This window comes from Colias philodice, chromosome 28 (genome assembly GCF_061535455.1).
Source record: "Colias philodice isolate Cphi_HAF_F1 chromosome 28, ilColPhil1 Martin Lab GWU primary, whole genome shotgun sequence".
Lineage (NCBI taxonomy): Eukaryota > Metazoa > Arthropoda > Insecta > Lepidoptera > Pieridae > Colias > Colias philodice.
Genome location: NC_143113.1, coordinates 50,118 through 66,078, shown reverse-complemented (window position 1 = coordinate 66,078; position 15,961 = coordinate 50,118). Strand labels below are relative to the sequence as shown.

General features: G+C 36.4%; 1 protein-coding gene across 6 annotated transcripts in view; it reads left to right on the top strand.

The window, feature by feature from the left end:
* The window catches only part of LOC149476115 (uncharacterized), a 44,039-nt gene that overhangs the window by 24,648 nt on the left and 3,430 nt on the right, over nt 1-15,961 (top strand). Inside the window, exons 1-12 of one of the 6 annotated variants that reach the window (XM_089712428.1) lie at nt 1,923-2,051; nt 2,379-2,444; nt 10,996-11,163; nt 11,416-11,488; nt 11,946-12,011; nt 12,382-12,477; nt 13,009-13,071; nt 13,558-13,641; nt 14,148-14,213; nt 14,820-14,893; nt 15,210-15,399; nt 15,823-15,905. In XM_089712428.1, the coding sequence (XP_089568554.1) occupies nt 2,416-2,444; nt 10,996-11,163; nt 11,416-11,488; nt 11,946-12,011; nt 12,382-12,477; nt 13,009-13,071; nt 13,558-13,641; nt 14,148-14,213; nt 14,820-14,893; nt 15,210-15,399; nt 15,823-15,905 (992 nt within the window). In that variant the 5' untranslated portion in view covers nt 1,923-2,051; nt 2,379-2,415. Of the gene's footprint in view, nt 1-1,922; nt 2,052-2,378; nt 2,445-10,995; nt 11,164-11,415; nt 11,489-11,945; nt 12,012-12,381; nt 12,478-13,008; nt 13,072-13,557; nt 13,642-14,147; nt 14,214-14,819; nt 14,894-15,209; nt 15,400-15,822; nt 15,906-15,961 lie in introns of those variants that run through there. The other 5 variants (XM_089712426.1, XM_089712425.1, XM_089712424.1 and 2 more) reach the window with 5 other exon arrangements.

Sequence of the window (15,961 nt, the reverse complement as noted above, 5' to 3'; positions counted from 1 at the left end):
GCTGTTGTTTGCCATACAAGAATTACCTACAGAGATTCCCATAAGAAAATATTTTTTTAAGGTCTTTCTTTTTGATTATACATATTGATTTAAACTATTTTCAGATGTATTATAGTAATACAGTTATTGCTATAACAATGTACACCTCTTAAGGGTGCACTCACACACATCAGTCACCGTCACGGCACGTCACCGGACAGGATTAAAAAAAAATATGTATCAATAGTTCTAGTATGACTCTGTTCCCACACGACAGTCACCGGCACGAAATCTATCAGTGACGTCCCCGGTCAGGCACGTCAAATAATCTTTCCATACATGTATCATACTTTTATCCCCACTCACCCGGTGCCGTCACGTCTCAGTTCAGTCAGCGTCGTGCTACCGTCAATTGCTACATGTTCTCTAGCGTGACACACGTCTAATCACTGACTAACCTGATGTATGTGTTCAATGATTCAGTCAAACCGGCGACGTGACTGACGGACAACATGACGGTGACTGGTGTTTGTGGATACGTACACAAACCGTCACCGATCAGTCATCGGTGCCGTGACGGTGACTGATGTGTGTGAGTGCACCCTAAAACATCAAATGTTCAAATGATCATTCCAGAAGTGCACCTTAAAACCAACTTTATGACGCATATCATACGAAATATTTTCCTTTGAGTTTATGAAGGTGCGTTGTTTGGATCGTAACAATTATTTTTAGCAAATTCCAGTGTTATCGAATACTCTTGTTTTCAAATACGAGATGACGTCTCATCACGCGATACTGAGTGTTTTGATACAATAACAGAGAATTTTGGATCGAATCGTGTTAGGGCTGCCAAAAATATGAATTTTTAAAATAGGTAATTTTTGGAAGTGGTATATTTAAATGATGATGATGTAATACATATCACAATATGAATATTTATTAACTTGGCGAAATTGACAGTGGGTGGGCCTTCCACGCTACTAGAATGTATTTAATCATAGTTGTAAGTTTATTTACATTTAAAAATATTATGAGGTATTGGAGTATGGAGCTACTTGTCAAGGTAATTTACTATTTGATCAAATAAAACTTATAGCCTTTAGCATATTCACTCAAACATTACGCCACAGCCGATCACAATTCACAATATGACAATTGACAATACACATTTATTTCCTCGTGGAATTATTTATCATGCGACATTGCTTTGCGTGCGAGTTGGATAATTCGTTATATTTTGCGTTTGTGTGCTTTTGTTTTGAAGTGAAATGTCCAAAGTATCGGCTACGTAAGATCAGTCACCGTCACGCGATGCTCAAGTGTAGTTCAGTTGATATAATAATAGTGAATTGTATAGTTTTGTATTAGGGTTACCACTCATCGTGGGTATATAATATGTAAGATTTTCCCACTCAGAAAAAAAAGGGTTACCACTCATATGTTTTTTTATTTTTTTTATAATAAGATCTGACTGGAAATATTTCCAAACGTTTTTTCATATTTTTCAGGCAAGGTTATTTTTGCAATTATCAACTTCTAATTCTAAGGTAATGTTATTTTACCAGTATAATATCTCGAACTTTAGTTTTATTGATCAATAGGGATATATGGACTTTTGACCAGCCTTATTCTTCTAGAAGAATCTCCGCATTTGCATTTTTTTATTTGTAATTGTAAATGATCATGGGTCTCATCATCATCATCATCTCTGGGTGAGCGCTTTGTTTGGGTTATTCTCTGTAATCCTTTATTATTATTTAATATTAATTTAATCACTAAAATTGTAAAGTAACAACCCTACGCAGTAAGAGTCGCGTGCGCGCGTTATGTCGTCGCACGTAACTCGTGAGGAGTCGTCTTGTTTGTTTGTTTGTTTTAGCACTACTCGATATGAATACGTAATAGCTTCTATATAATGTTTGTGGGAACGCGATCGTGTAGTTTTAAGTATTTGTTATTGATTAGTTTTCTTATTGGAAACGAATTTTCGTGTGTGCTTGTGTCTTAAGCACGAGAGTATATGAATGTGTTGTTTGTGTTTTAGAAGGTAATCGATCAAGAATATTGAGGTATTATTGAAATTTTTGAACATTTAACACACACTTATACACTGCACTTTCGCAATCCTAACTAATAAAAAATGCGAAAGTTGATACTGTTTGTCTGTCTTCATGCCTCAACCGCCGAACCGATTTGGATAAAATTTAGTGCAAAAATAACTTTAATACCTGAGAAAGAACATAGGATAGGTTTTATCCCTAGGTAAAGCTAGTAGGTACTGTATAATTATAAATCCCTTTTACTGTTGTAAATTAAGTTCTAATGCTCCATGGAACATTTTATTACAAAATGCTAGGAGATTATAATTTTTGATATTAAAATATGAATTGTTCCAGGGGTGCAGAGCTCGGCGACGTCAGTCTGCTGAGAAGGATGCCCAACGTGGAGGTGCTTGCATTTAGGTACGTGTCATAATTTGCTAATTAAGTTCAGTCTGTCCTAGAACTTATAAAAATTGTTAAAAGTGATACTGGTACTGTGTAGTTCCTACTTATGAGTTGGGCTCGATATTAAACCTAATATAGATACAGAATTTTGCTCAAATATCTGAGAAGTATTTGGAAATTTAAATAAGGTATGCATAGTTATATTTTGTGTCCTCATATATCTGACGGCACTGCACAATACACGATACCTTTACTCAAACTCAAACTCAAACTCAAACATTCATTTATTCAATTAGACTACTATTTAGTAGCACTTTCGAATCGTCATTACATAGTATTTTTAACATTTACCACCGATTTATTAGTAAAGGGTTCTTTACTTTTATAATAGTCCCCGCGCGCTTGCAAGGGTTAAACGCATTCGCACAGCTGTTACGTTATAAAATAAAATCTGTGAATATGTCGTACAAAACTTTGGAAAATGTTATTCGTGAGTTAAATAAGACTGTGTTACATCTGCAAGACAAAGTAACTTCACTAGAAACGCTCATTCTAGAACAGAATTTGATCATAAAAAAATTTGTTGAAAATAAAGAAATGACCGATCCGGCGGTAGATTTGAGTTCGCCAAGCAAAAAGTGTGATGATGAAGAGGGTAACTCTAAGCAGCGGCCGCTTCGCGATGCTCGTCTTCGTGCGCTTGCGACTATCAACGTCGCGAAGCCCAAGGTGCGAGCAGGAAAGAAGATGTTACCGCTTGCATCTCCGTCCCCACCGAGCGGCACTGACGGCGAGATCGTCCCTACTACGTGTTCTACGCAAGTCACGCAGAACTCGCAAGACAACTTCGAGGACGCGGATGGTTCGAACGACCGGAACGGTTACGGGGCTAACATGGAATGGGTCGACGTGAGGCGGCGTCGAGTTAGACGTGATGCGAGAAATGTAGCTCGTGGTACGGCCGCGCCCGGTTCGACGTTATTGGAGGCGTCCGAACGTAAAAGTTACTTACATGTATATTATTTAAAAAAAGGAACTACAGTCGAACAAATTATTGAACATTTGTTATGTATTTGCCCAAATGATAAATGTTTGGTAGAACAATTGAATTCGCGTGGTGACTATGCATCTTTTAAGTTAACTGTTCCCACAAAAAATTTGGATACTTATATGTCGCCTATTCATTGGGCGGAGGATGTACACATTAAGCCTTGGCGTAGTGGATTTCGCAACCGAAAAACGACACAAAACCCCTAAATTAAAAAGTATTTGTACGCTACAATCGAATTTTGTAAGTGGGTATAGCTTCGGAGAACACCAAATTAAGAAACAATGCGGAAGTAAACCTTTCGAAATACTATACCAAAATGTAAGAGGCCTCCGAACGAAGTTACAAGATTTCTACATTAGCGTATCTTCGATTTTAGTGGATTTGTTCGCTATAACAGAAACTGGCTGCAACGAGTCAATATCAGACGCGGAATTAGTTCCTCCCGGTTACAGTATAATACGTTGCGATCGCATGGACGGCCGCAAGCAGGGCGGAGCGTGTCTTGTGGCCGCACCGCGCTTCGAGCTGCGGAGTGTACCCGTGCCGTGTGACATAAACATCGCCGCTCGCGCATTCGAACTTGTTTGTGCTACAGTGTACTTGAAAAAAAGATATTTATTCACGGTTTGCGTAGTTTACATTCCGCCAAATAGTAATGAGTGCGAATATATGTTGTTATTTAAAACTATAGAAGGGTATTATAATAAATACAGTGATTTATTAGTGATAGGAGATTTCAATTTATATTCATGTTCATTAAATATATTAAATTATTACGAGTACTTTTTTAGTTATTGTGGATTCACCCAGTGCAACAATGTAAGTAATATCAACAACCGACAGTTGGATTTAGTGTTGAGTGCATTGAGTGAAGGAAGTTTGGTAAGTGTGTGTGAAGCGTCCGAGCCGCTGGTGCCGGTGGACGCGTACCACCCGCCGCTGCTGGTGTCGGCGTGGCCGCGCGGCCCGCCCGCTGCCGCTCCGTACTCAGACGCAGATGTGAGTACGACTACTTCCTTAGAGTGGAATTTTAATAAAGCCGATTTTGTTTTACTTTATTCTAAAATAGCACAAGTAGATTGGACGGATTTTTATAACTTAGGATTAGATATGAGTTTGAAGTATTTCTATAATGTTTTAAATTCAATTTTCGATTCCTGTGTGCCGTTAAAAAAGAAAAATAAAGTATGTTCGAAATACATTTATCCGGAGTGGTACACAAAAGAAATAATTCGAGACATTAAAATTAAAGCAGCGCATCATAAACGTTTTAAGGCTAGTAAATCGCAAAAAGATTATGAAATATTCAGTAGGTATAGATCTAAGGTAAAATGTTCGATTGAAATGGCGTTAAACAGTTATCGTCGGCGAGTTGAAGCGAATTTAATAGAAGATCCTAAATCCTTTTGGAAGTTTATTAACAATAGTCGGGTAATTAAAAAATCTAAACCTATGGTTGACGCCGATGGCACGGTAATGACAGCACAGCAGAGCGTGAATGCATTTTCTGAATATTTTAGGTCGGTTTATATTCAGCAAAAACCAAAGTTAGATGTAAACTTAGCGATAACACAAGCAAATTGTTTAAACGGAGCAGTAAGAGTGCACATTGGGGAATTACAGCTTTGTGAAGTGCTGCAGGCGCTTAGTCAACTTAAGCCAAAGACATCTTCAGGTCCAGACCAGATACCGCCATATATATTGAAGGACTGCCGCCTGGTGTTGGCAAAACCCCTTCTTCATATATACAACTTATGCCTTAAAACAGCTGTTTTCCCAAACTGTTGGAAGATAAGTCGCGTCGTTCCAGTGCCCAAAGGGGGACGTGGTAACAGTGTGGATGAGTATAGGCCTGTTGCAATATTGCCCTCACCAGCGAAGGTTTTCGAGTCTGTGGTGCAAAAAAGCATATTTACACAGGTGCGATCTCACTTGTCAGACGCTCAACATGGCTTTAGACCCCAACGTAACACTGCTAGCAATCTACTAAGCTATATGGCGGATATTATACCCGTAGTCGACGGTGGCGGACAAGTCGATGCGGCCTACTTTGACTTCAAAAAAGCATTCGACCTGGTCGACAATGATGTGCTGATAAAAAAGTTAGCAGAATTTGGATTCACTCCGCATCTGTTAAACTTTATGGCCAATTACATGACAGATAGGCAGCAATACGTAAATTATGCTGGACATGCATCAAATCCGTATTTTACCAGATCTGGTGTAGTTCAGGGCAGCAATTTGGGCCCCTTGGAGTTTATTTTGATGATAAATGATCTTCCAAAGGTAGTTCATTATGCAAAGTGCTTGCTTTTCGCTGATGATCTTAAACTATCAATGGTAATAAAAGATATAAGTGATTGTGAGAAACTACAGAGCGATATTGATAGAGTTGTAGACTGGAGTAAAAATAATTTATTACAGTTCAACACCGCAAAATGCATGATAATTACTTTCTCTAAAAGTACTCAAAACCAAACAAAATATAATTACCACCTTGACGGGGCACAGATTTCGAGGGTAACTTAAGTTAAAGATCTTGGCGTTAATCTCAGTGCTGACTTGAGTTATAGTAAGCATATAACTAATATTTGTAAGAAAGCTTTTAAGAACTTAGGGTTTATATTGCGGATGTCTCGAAATTTTTCGAATATTAGAGCTATTATTAATTTATACAATACTCTAGTAAGAAGCCAGTTGGAATATAATTCCTTTATTTGGGGCCCGCATGAAATTAAATATAATCTTGTGCTAGAGCGCATACAAAATAAATTCACTCGTTTCCTTTACATGAGATTATACGGGGTTTATCCTTTCTATCCGCGTATGTATCCGACTTTATTCGTTTTGGGCATGGTGGGATATAACGAGCTGAGGGTTAGAAGGGACCTGGCGTTAATCTCGTACCTGTTCAGGATTTTTAGAGGTAGGATACATAACGCGGATATTCTGGGTAAAATGTATTTGTATGTACCAGATGGATATGTGGGGCGCCGGAGCCAGCCTCCGCTGCTGCTGGTGCCGTCCGCTCGCACCAACTTGCTAGGTCAGGCACCTATGACGCGTGCACTTCGTTCACTCAATGAAATAGCAATTAAAACGGATATATTTTGTTGCACTTGGGATGAATTCACGCGAGTAGCTTTATTTGTAATATGCTATAAAAAGTGATAATGTCTTTATTTGTATGTTAAATATTTATAATTTCAATGTAACCAATTAAATGTAAAACCACTATCGTATTGGGAAACTGTAATGTTAGTGTGTGTTTTTTGAATAAATAAATAAATAAATAAATAAATAAATTTATTCTTAGTTCAACGACTAGCCAAAGATTTTTTTCGATTGAGACGCCAACGATGCATTTACTGACGTCTTATATATTTTCTGCTTTCCATCGATCAACATACAGACAGTCTCGAATCTCGATACATACCTTCAAGTGCCCGTAACGATCGGCAGGTGGATACATATCTTCAAATGTGTACAACGGAATAACGGTGCAAGGGAACGGTCGCGACCCGTCTGCCGTCTAGACGATATAGACTTGATGCACCGAGTCTATGTAGCTGTAATCTTTGATGCTATTGATTTTGGAACTGTCGCGGTCGTGGCCGTATATGCTAATAAGGATAGTTTGTATAAGCAACTAGCGGTCCGCCCCGGCTTCGCCCGTGGTACATGTTTACGTTTTCTCTCCATAAGAACCATCCTCGTACTTCAAGGAATATAATAAAAAAATAATTATCGAAATCGGTTCAGCCGTTCTCGAGTTATGCGCTTACCAACACATTTTGCGATTCATTTTTATATATAAGAAGATTATTTCATGTAAAACGGAATTTGAATAAATATTTCAATCCGGCTGTTGCGTTGCGTTGACTCAATAAATGCCAGAATTAAGTTTCTTCAAAAAGTGTCACAGAGTTTTGTTAGCAGGTCATAGTTATTTTAAAAAATGTGTATAATTAGTAAATAATCTTTGTATAAATAATGAAACATAAAACAATTCTTTAGTTCAGCAGTACACGATGGTACACAGTTAAATAAACATATAATCAACGTCAAATTAAATACATGTTTCATAATGTTTTGTTGTTTTAAAGTAAGCTTCCTTCCGAACATTACCTGTTATTATATTTTAGGAAGCGTATACACGGGCGGCTTACATGTAGTGTTGTCTTAAAATAAACAATTCATTTTTTAACCGACTTCAAAAAAAAGAGGAGGTTCTTCATTAACCGACTTAAAAAAAGGACCGGTATATATTTTTTTATGTATGTGCACCGATTACGTTTATTCTGCGTTGTTCAAAGGAATTTAAAAACACCTCTACTGCTCTACTTCTTTATAATAGCTTCGTGCGCACTCGTTTGGAGTATTGCAGTATAGTTTGGAACCCCTGTTATCAGATTCACAAAAATAGAATTGAAAATATTCAGAGGAGACTTGTACGCCATCTTGCTTACCGAGCTGGTATCGCAAGATCCATAAGCTCTTATGAAGGCAGGCTTAAACACTTTAGCATGACATCTCTCGAATCGCGTCGCACTATAGCTGATCTTTCGTTCTTATACAAATTGTTGAATAACGGTCTCGACTGTCCAGCATTACTTAGTAGGCTCTGTATCAATGTACCGTCTAGACTCCCCCGTCAACCCCGTTCCCTCCTGAGTGCGCCTTCATATAGGACAAATCTTGGCAAAAATTCACCCATAGTGAGACTCTCCCACGAGTATAATAAGCTCACGAGTATCTCGGGAGACATAGACATCTTCGGTCAATCATTAACGAAATTTAAATCGTTAATCCTCAAAATCTGTTATTGAATGACTGTAAAAATGTTATTGAATTCCGACAATTATTTTTGACAATATTGTTTTCACATTGCTCTACATCTAACATTTTTTTTCTGTGTATAATTATTTAGATTAAATATTAAATTCAATCCAATTCTGAAGTAATGCTGTATGTACCTATAATTAGTAGCCAATTTAGATTAAGACTTTATGTACGATTATTTATATAATGTTACAAATTGAGTTACTGTTGGTGCATCATAATAAATAAATAAATAAATAAATTACGCCGAGGTTTCTGAACCGATTTACGTGATTCGTATTTTGATTGTTGTGTTTGTTTAGTTTGTTATATTGTTTGCGTTACATTTGATTGTTAATTATTTTTTTAAGTTTTTGTTACAAACTTTAAAAACAAATGGATGAACCAAAATACGATGTTAGAGAACTGAATTTGCCAACCCTACCATAAGTACCCGTCGCCATCTTCAGATCTATTCTCTATCTGCTCGGGTTATACATGCTTTCTGAAACCGCGCAGCTCAGCTGCTACTGCTTGTTAAAGTAAACATTCGTTCGCGATCGCCCTATCCCAATTCAAAGTGGAAAACAGTAAACGGTCGATCGGTCGCGATTGGGCAATCCGTAACGCGGCTACTCGCTGATTGGGCAATTATCGCGCGCCACGCTCTGATTGGTGGAGACCTTGCACGTCTAAGGAAACGCCGCGTTAATATCGTGCGTGCGCGATTACAAGTGACTTGGTGTGGATAATTGAATTATAGTATTGGTTTGTTATGGGAATGGAGATGTTTTTAAATGGTGATAAATATTGTATTGTTATTTTTTTGTGAAGATTTTGTTAGACACATGTGAATGTATTATTTATTATTCGTATAAATACTTTTTAATGCTGATGATGATTAATGTTTGCGTATTTTAATGTTTAATTAATAAATACATATATTCTTAAATAAAAAAATATTATGGACTTATACGCCCTTCATTAACAGGATGTTCATAGAACTGTTCCTTGTCAACAACAAATATTTGTATTTTGAATGTGCATTAAAAAAATATGGTATTGACCACAGAGTATCCGCAAACGCTTTCACCTGTGGTTGTGGAAAGTGCTAACTTGCAAATCATGCCTATCATTAGTTCGTATCCGTACAATATGATTTTGCTCATATTGTGTTGTTGGTTTTGGTAAGAACCTATTGATAAAATCATATGTTTGTAACTGTGACAAGGCTTTTGTTGAATGCAATTTGGCAAATTGTAAAACAGTTAGGTATTAGGTTTGGAGGGTAGATATATTTATAATGTTATACTATATTGAGGTCCCTTATATTATAACAGGATTGTTGAACGTATTACGTAATTAATACGAATAATGTTATACCACCAAACGATTAGAATTACTCAAATTAGTTTTCATAATGCAAAGTGTAGGACAGGCCAGATCGTCAATTGGAAGAAGAAAATATATATACAATTTATTATCTGTTCCGTAAAATTTATATACCAAATACTAAATTTAATAGAGCCTATGTCATCATCAATAAATATTACAAAGATACTCATAATCCACTCTAGCTATGTTAAATAAACACGGAACACTCCTTTGAACACAAATGACGGATATCGAACGACGCCATTGAATAAAAGATTGTATTAATACACTATCGATACACCAAAGGTCGTATTTAATGAGTGGTGACGTCAGCACTTCCCACGCGGTCACCGTGATGGTAGAAAAGCTCTTTGTGACGTTTTCAAGGATGCGTGGTTTCTTTGAGAGGATTTATGGTAATAAGCTTAGAGAAAAGTTTAAAATATGTAGGAAATATGAAAAGAAGAATGGAATGAACCTATGATGAAACAAATGATCCCTATCCAGCCCTATGATTACTACTACTAGGACCCTTTACGTCATCTATTCGCTTTTCTATTATTATATGAATATTTCAATCGCTTTTTCAATTGCCAATCCAGGTTAATATACCAGGTGTATATTATGTAATCTAGGTAATTTATTAATGTATTTAAATATAACAACTTACAAAACACTAAGCAGACACCAATACATGATTACAGGCATGAAGTCGAGTGTTGCTTTACTCACAACTTGTTACGGCATGGTAACGGACACTTGAAATTATTTTATTTCCTTTAGAATTTACCAAAATCCTTGCACCATGTTACTTTAGCAATAACAAACATGTTAAAGTGACAGTTAGGGTAAATATGAGTTGCACCAGTTGATGATAATTTTATGGAGGACGTCATAACATTAACACTAACTATAAACGCTCGTGTTTCACCGGTTAAAGCTACTGATAATGTTAAATAAGTGTCATCAGCATAAAAAAATGTTAATTGACTTGCGAATTTGATAAGTTGAACAGCAGTCACTGTAAAAATCACTGTTATTGTAAAATTTGACATTAATCTTAACTATAAAGCCGGCTACTCACGTACCTGCCGCAGGGGCAACATTGAAACAATCTCGGTTGGACGGCGATTGGAGCAATTTTTCTGTTCTCTAAATCGCCCCTGCTTGCCTATAAACATTATAATTAAGGAGCCAATTAAGGGTGCAATTCCAAAATTTCCCCTGCTCTAGAACGTGAGTAGCCGGTCTAACTTGAACAGCAGTCACTGTAGAAATCACTGTTATTGTAAAATTTGACATTTATCTTAACAATTTCAGTATAAACAAGATACGCACGCTGGGCGACTTCGCGGCGTGCCGGCGGCTGCGCGAGCTGTACGTGCGCAAGAACGAGATCCGCGACCTGGCGGAGATCAGACACCTGCGGCACTTGCCCGACCTCACCAGCCTGTGGCTGGACGAGAACCCGTGTACCCTGCATCCCGAGTGAGTAGAGATGTAGGAAATTATCTTTGACTCACTAGCCATACAGCATATACAGAGTATAAGAATTAAGAACACATTTATACTAATAGATAAAACAAACAATTTATTTTATTTGTATTTAAACAATTTATTTATATTCAGAATTTTAATCACAGCACCTATATTTGTAACTGCATTCTTTCAAATAAATGTAATTTGAATTTATCAAAATATGCTCGATCAATGTTTTAAAAACTATAATTACAATTGCAGGTACAGGATGACAGTGCTAAGGAATCTGCCAAATCTCGAAAAGTTGGATAATGTGGCTGTACATCCTGAAGAGGTTGGTTTATCTTAATTACTAGAGAAAACTCTAGTAACTACAAAAAATCCTACTAATATTATAAATGCAAAAGTTTGTGAGGATGTGTTGTGTGTGTGTGTGTTTGTTACTTTTTCACGTACTTTACTTTTCTTTAATTTAGCACACATATAGAGGGTAACTTGGATTAACACATAGGATAGGTTTTATCTCGGAATTCCCACGGGAACGGGAACTATGCGGGTTTTTGATTGATCGATTTTCTTTAGAGACAAGTAGGTGATCAGCCTTCTGTGTCCTGCCAGACCGAGACATTTTATTTTTTCTTCGTCTCCACCGGGAATCGAACCCAGGACCCGTCGATGACGCGTAAGCGTATGCTCATGCGTCAACAACTGTACCAAGGAAGCGGTTAATATTATTGAAAATAATATTATTACAAAACTCAAAAGTGCTTATAAGTTTTGTATTTTTTTAGGTACAAGAGGCGATGCGTCGCGGCGTGCACATACCGGACTCTGATGATGAAGGGTATCCCCAGCAGGTCCGTAATTGGCATAGCATTTAGAAAACGTTACTTAAAACGATTTTTTTTTAGTCTTTAAAAATGTTTTTGTATTGTTATATACTTTATTGTGAATTTCTCATCACCATAAATAAGTTGGAATTAACCTTTTTTCAATAACTTGGTCAACATTATGATTTATTATATTAGCTCGGATTCGATTTAATATAATCATTAAAAATAAGTACTAGTTTATTTTATGTACCTTCGACTTCATTCGCGATTGAATGTAAAACACAAAAATTTCTTTCATTTCGATCCAGTCATGTAGAAGTAGTTCCGTGATAAACACACGCATAGAAGGAATAACATTAATATATGATAGTAACAAATAAACACTATCTTGCAGCACGACACATACAGCCAGTGCCGGAGCCAGCGCTCGTGCGAGTCGAGCCCGGAGCGCGAGCCCGACCAGTTCTACAGGAACCAGCGGCTCGAACAGGTATACAAACATACATACACACACACACACACGTAGACTTGAACAGAATACATATACTCATACACACACACGAAAACAATTATTATACTTTGCGTAAAAAAATACACGCACTCCAATACATTTACACAGCACGAATACATTTCCATACACTATGCAAACACTTTGAGCTTCACTTAACACAAACAGCATTCATCTATACAAACAATAATATATGATATAGTATAAGATACTATATCAAAATAATATACGAATAAATGTTTCGTTATCGTTTTTATTTTTATATTAATGATAATAACTTGTGCATAACCATTTTGCTATTAAAACTTACGATTGATTTTTTGTTTTGTGTTTCGTGGCTTGTCTGTTTGTTTTATTACTAAAAAAACGATCTATTAAACTTGCTATGAGGAAGATACCTTAAAATACTCAAAAATATATAATATTGTCTTAGCGATCTTTCTGGAATGTTCAATATTTATGCCGTAACCATAGCAACCGCAATGTGACTAACACGTGTGTGTGTGTAACAAGGTTCACAACAGCGACGGGTCTGTGGAAGAAGTGCCCGAGCCGCGGTCGCCGACCGTAGTGCAGGTGAGCGGGACGGGTAGAGCGGGGGGTGGGGTTGTGTGAGCGAAATGGCATGTGCTTAGAGGGGTATGATTTTGTTTGACAAAATCGTACCTTACGTATTGGAAATTTAGAATTTGTGTGTGGTATAGCTTCTTTTTGTCGTATTTTGACTTTAAATAATTGATAGCCTACTTGTAACAAAAGCAGATAACACAATAATTCGTAAAATAAGTGTGGTGTAATTAAACTGCATGTTTCCGAAATCCATGAATTATTTACTAGTGTGATTGATAAAAGACAGTCGCTTCTTATATATTTATTTTTAATACACATTTCTTTTTACAAATTGTTATAAGTATTTAGTATTCTTTAAGATTTTACAACATTTTGTGGCATTATTACACAAATTGAGTCTGCATATTTTTTGAAGTTTTTAATGAAGAAGCTACTTTACTTTTTAAGTGACTCCTGTATAATATCTATAAATAACTATATGTATGTATATAGTGCCCGCTGTCGCCACTAGGACGGGCCGCGTCGCCGGACGACGAGCGGTACGAACACCCCGCCATGACTTCCTCGCACTATGAGGTGATTATATAATAATTAAAATTCAATTAATAAATATTTGAAATATTGTGTATAAATTGTATTTAAATAGATGAAAGTTAAAATTAAAAAGTTCGTGTTTAACTCAGGTTTGAATTTTGATTATTTTAGATTTTTTTCAACCCTAAAAAAATTTCAAATACTCGTGAGTAAAAAACACAAAAAATGTTTGAATTTGTATTCGCGTTTCAACATACATATTATATCGTCTTAAGTACGACACACCAATGCATGTAACACGATGTGCTACATGCATTGGTCCTTCGACCCGGATCTATAGTGTTCTGTTTTGTATTCTTATCTCAATACGTAGCGAACAAAATATTACTTTTAAGAAAAAAATAAATGTAATGGTCCTTCCAGCCAGATATAAAATGTATCCAGAAACAGGAATAAAACCTCACATGCATTTTAATTACTAGGTAGCCAATACTACCCTGAGTAATAAAATATTTAGTATGTATTAAAATATATAAATATGTTTGCAGCCCCGAGGTCCCCGCTCGCCCGACGCGGCGTCTCTACGACATTCTGTGTCCGCGCATAGTGTTAAGGTGCGCATATTTATAAAAATTATATATTATGTACATGCTGTTTGTTTTTAAAATAATATTTGTTACGTTTTGAACATTATGTACTATTGAAATTGCACATAACAATATCATGTGTTTTGCTGTTTTTAATATTTTTCTAATCATTGCTTCGTTATGTTTTATATTTGTGACTTGTTCACAATTGGATTTACTACTTTTCTCGATAGAAAAGCGGGGCTTATTGCTACGTATTCTAAACTTTTTAAAATTGACTATGTACCCGATCTGTCAGAATTTTAATAACCTATGCTTTATTGTTGTATGACCAAAATCAACAAATATAAAAATATCCACATATACATCCTACTAATAATATTATAAATGTGAAAGTTTGTGAAGATGTGTGTGTGTTTGTTACTCTTTCACGCAAATATTACTGAACCGATTACAATGAAATTCAGCATACATATAGAGGGTAACTTGGATAAACATATAGGATAGGTTTTATCCCGGAAAGACTACGGGAACGGTAGCTATGCGGGTTTGTCTTTAAAAACGAGGGCGAAGCCGCGGGCGGAAAGCTAGTATAGCTATATATCTATATTAATTAATATTATAATATTGTAGGACTACGCGTACTCGAACAGCAACGGCGAGTGGCGGCAGTTCGCGTCGCACGAACCCAACGAGCGGCCCGAACGGTGAGATATACATACATACAAACTGACATAAACATAATATACAGACACACGATAAAACTACAACTAACACATTTATGCTACACTACGTACACAAACACTTGACACAAATAAATATGTGTAGGAATATTGCCTGGATGGAATATTATTCTCATAATGCATGTACATAAGACTCCCTCTCATAAAATACAGATTATACTTCGATAATAATGTTTGAAATATTTTTTTTATCGAATTATTTAATACTTTGATATATGCGAGCCATAATTTTACAAATATTTTTACTAGTATTTTTTAATATATTAATATAACTGCATAGCAATAACAGCGTTACCTCCAGAAGCGACACGCACTCCGTCCGCGAGTGGGAGCGCTCCGGCAATGAGCGCGCGGAACGAAGCGAGCGAAGCGAAGCGAGGCGGAGTGACCGAAGCGAACGAAGCGAACGCGAATATCCGTCTGCCGTCATGGGGGAGAGGAGGGGGTTTACTAGGAGACCGGTTGCTAGGGTGAGCATCTTATTATTATTATTTTTAATGCATAAATAGGTATGGATTCTGCTGGTAGATAAAAAGACCGTGTATGCCGAGCACATGTATCAAAAGTCATTCAAAGATACCAAAATCGTCACCTTACTCCATGACGTGACGGTATTGCCATGACGCGATATTGAAATTTTACTCTCAACGCGCGTAATTGATTCTCACATACTTGAATTAAAACTTTTTTTTAATAATATAAGAAATAGAAAATAAAATATAATAAGATAAAGTTACTACTTTGCACGTAGTGCGTGCAATACTTCTTAGTTAATAAAAAAACCTTGCAGTTGATTTTAAGCCAGTATATTTTCACATTTTAAAATTACAGTAATTCTGAATTATAAGTGAATTAAATCGTTTAAATTCTAAATGTATGTGTTTGTGTTTCAGAATTCGAACCTGCTCTCCGCTGTGCTGTGTCTGGTGAAAGAATTGGACTATCCCAGTTTGGAAGTCGCTGAAATGGCCGTCAGGTAAAAAGCTTTAATTTTTTATATAAATAATATTGATGCATATTGTTTTCAGTCTT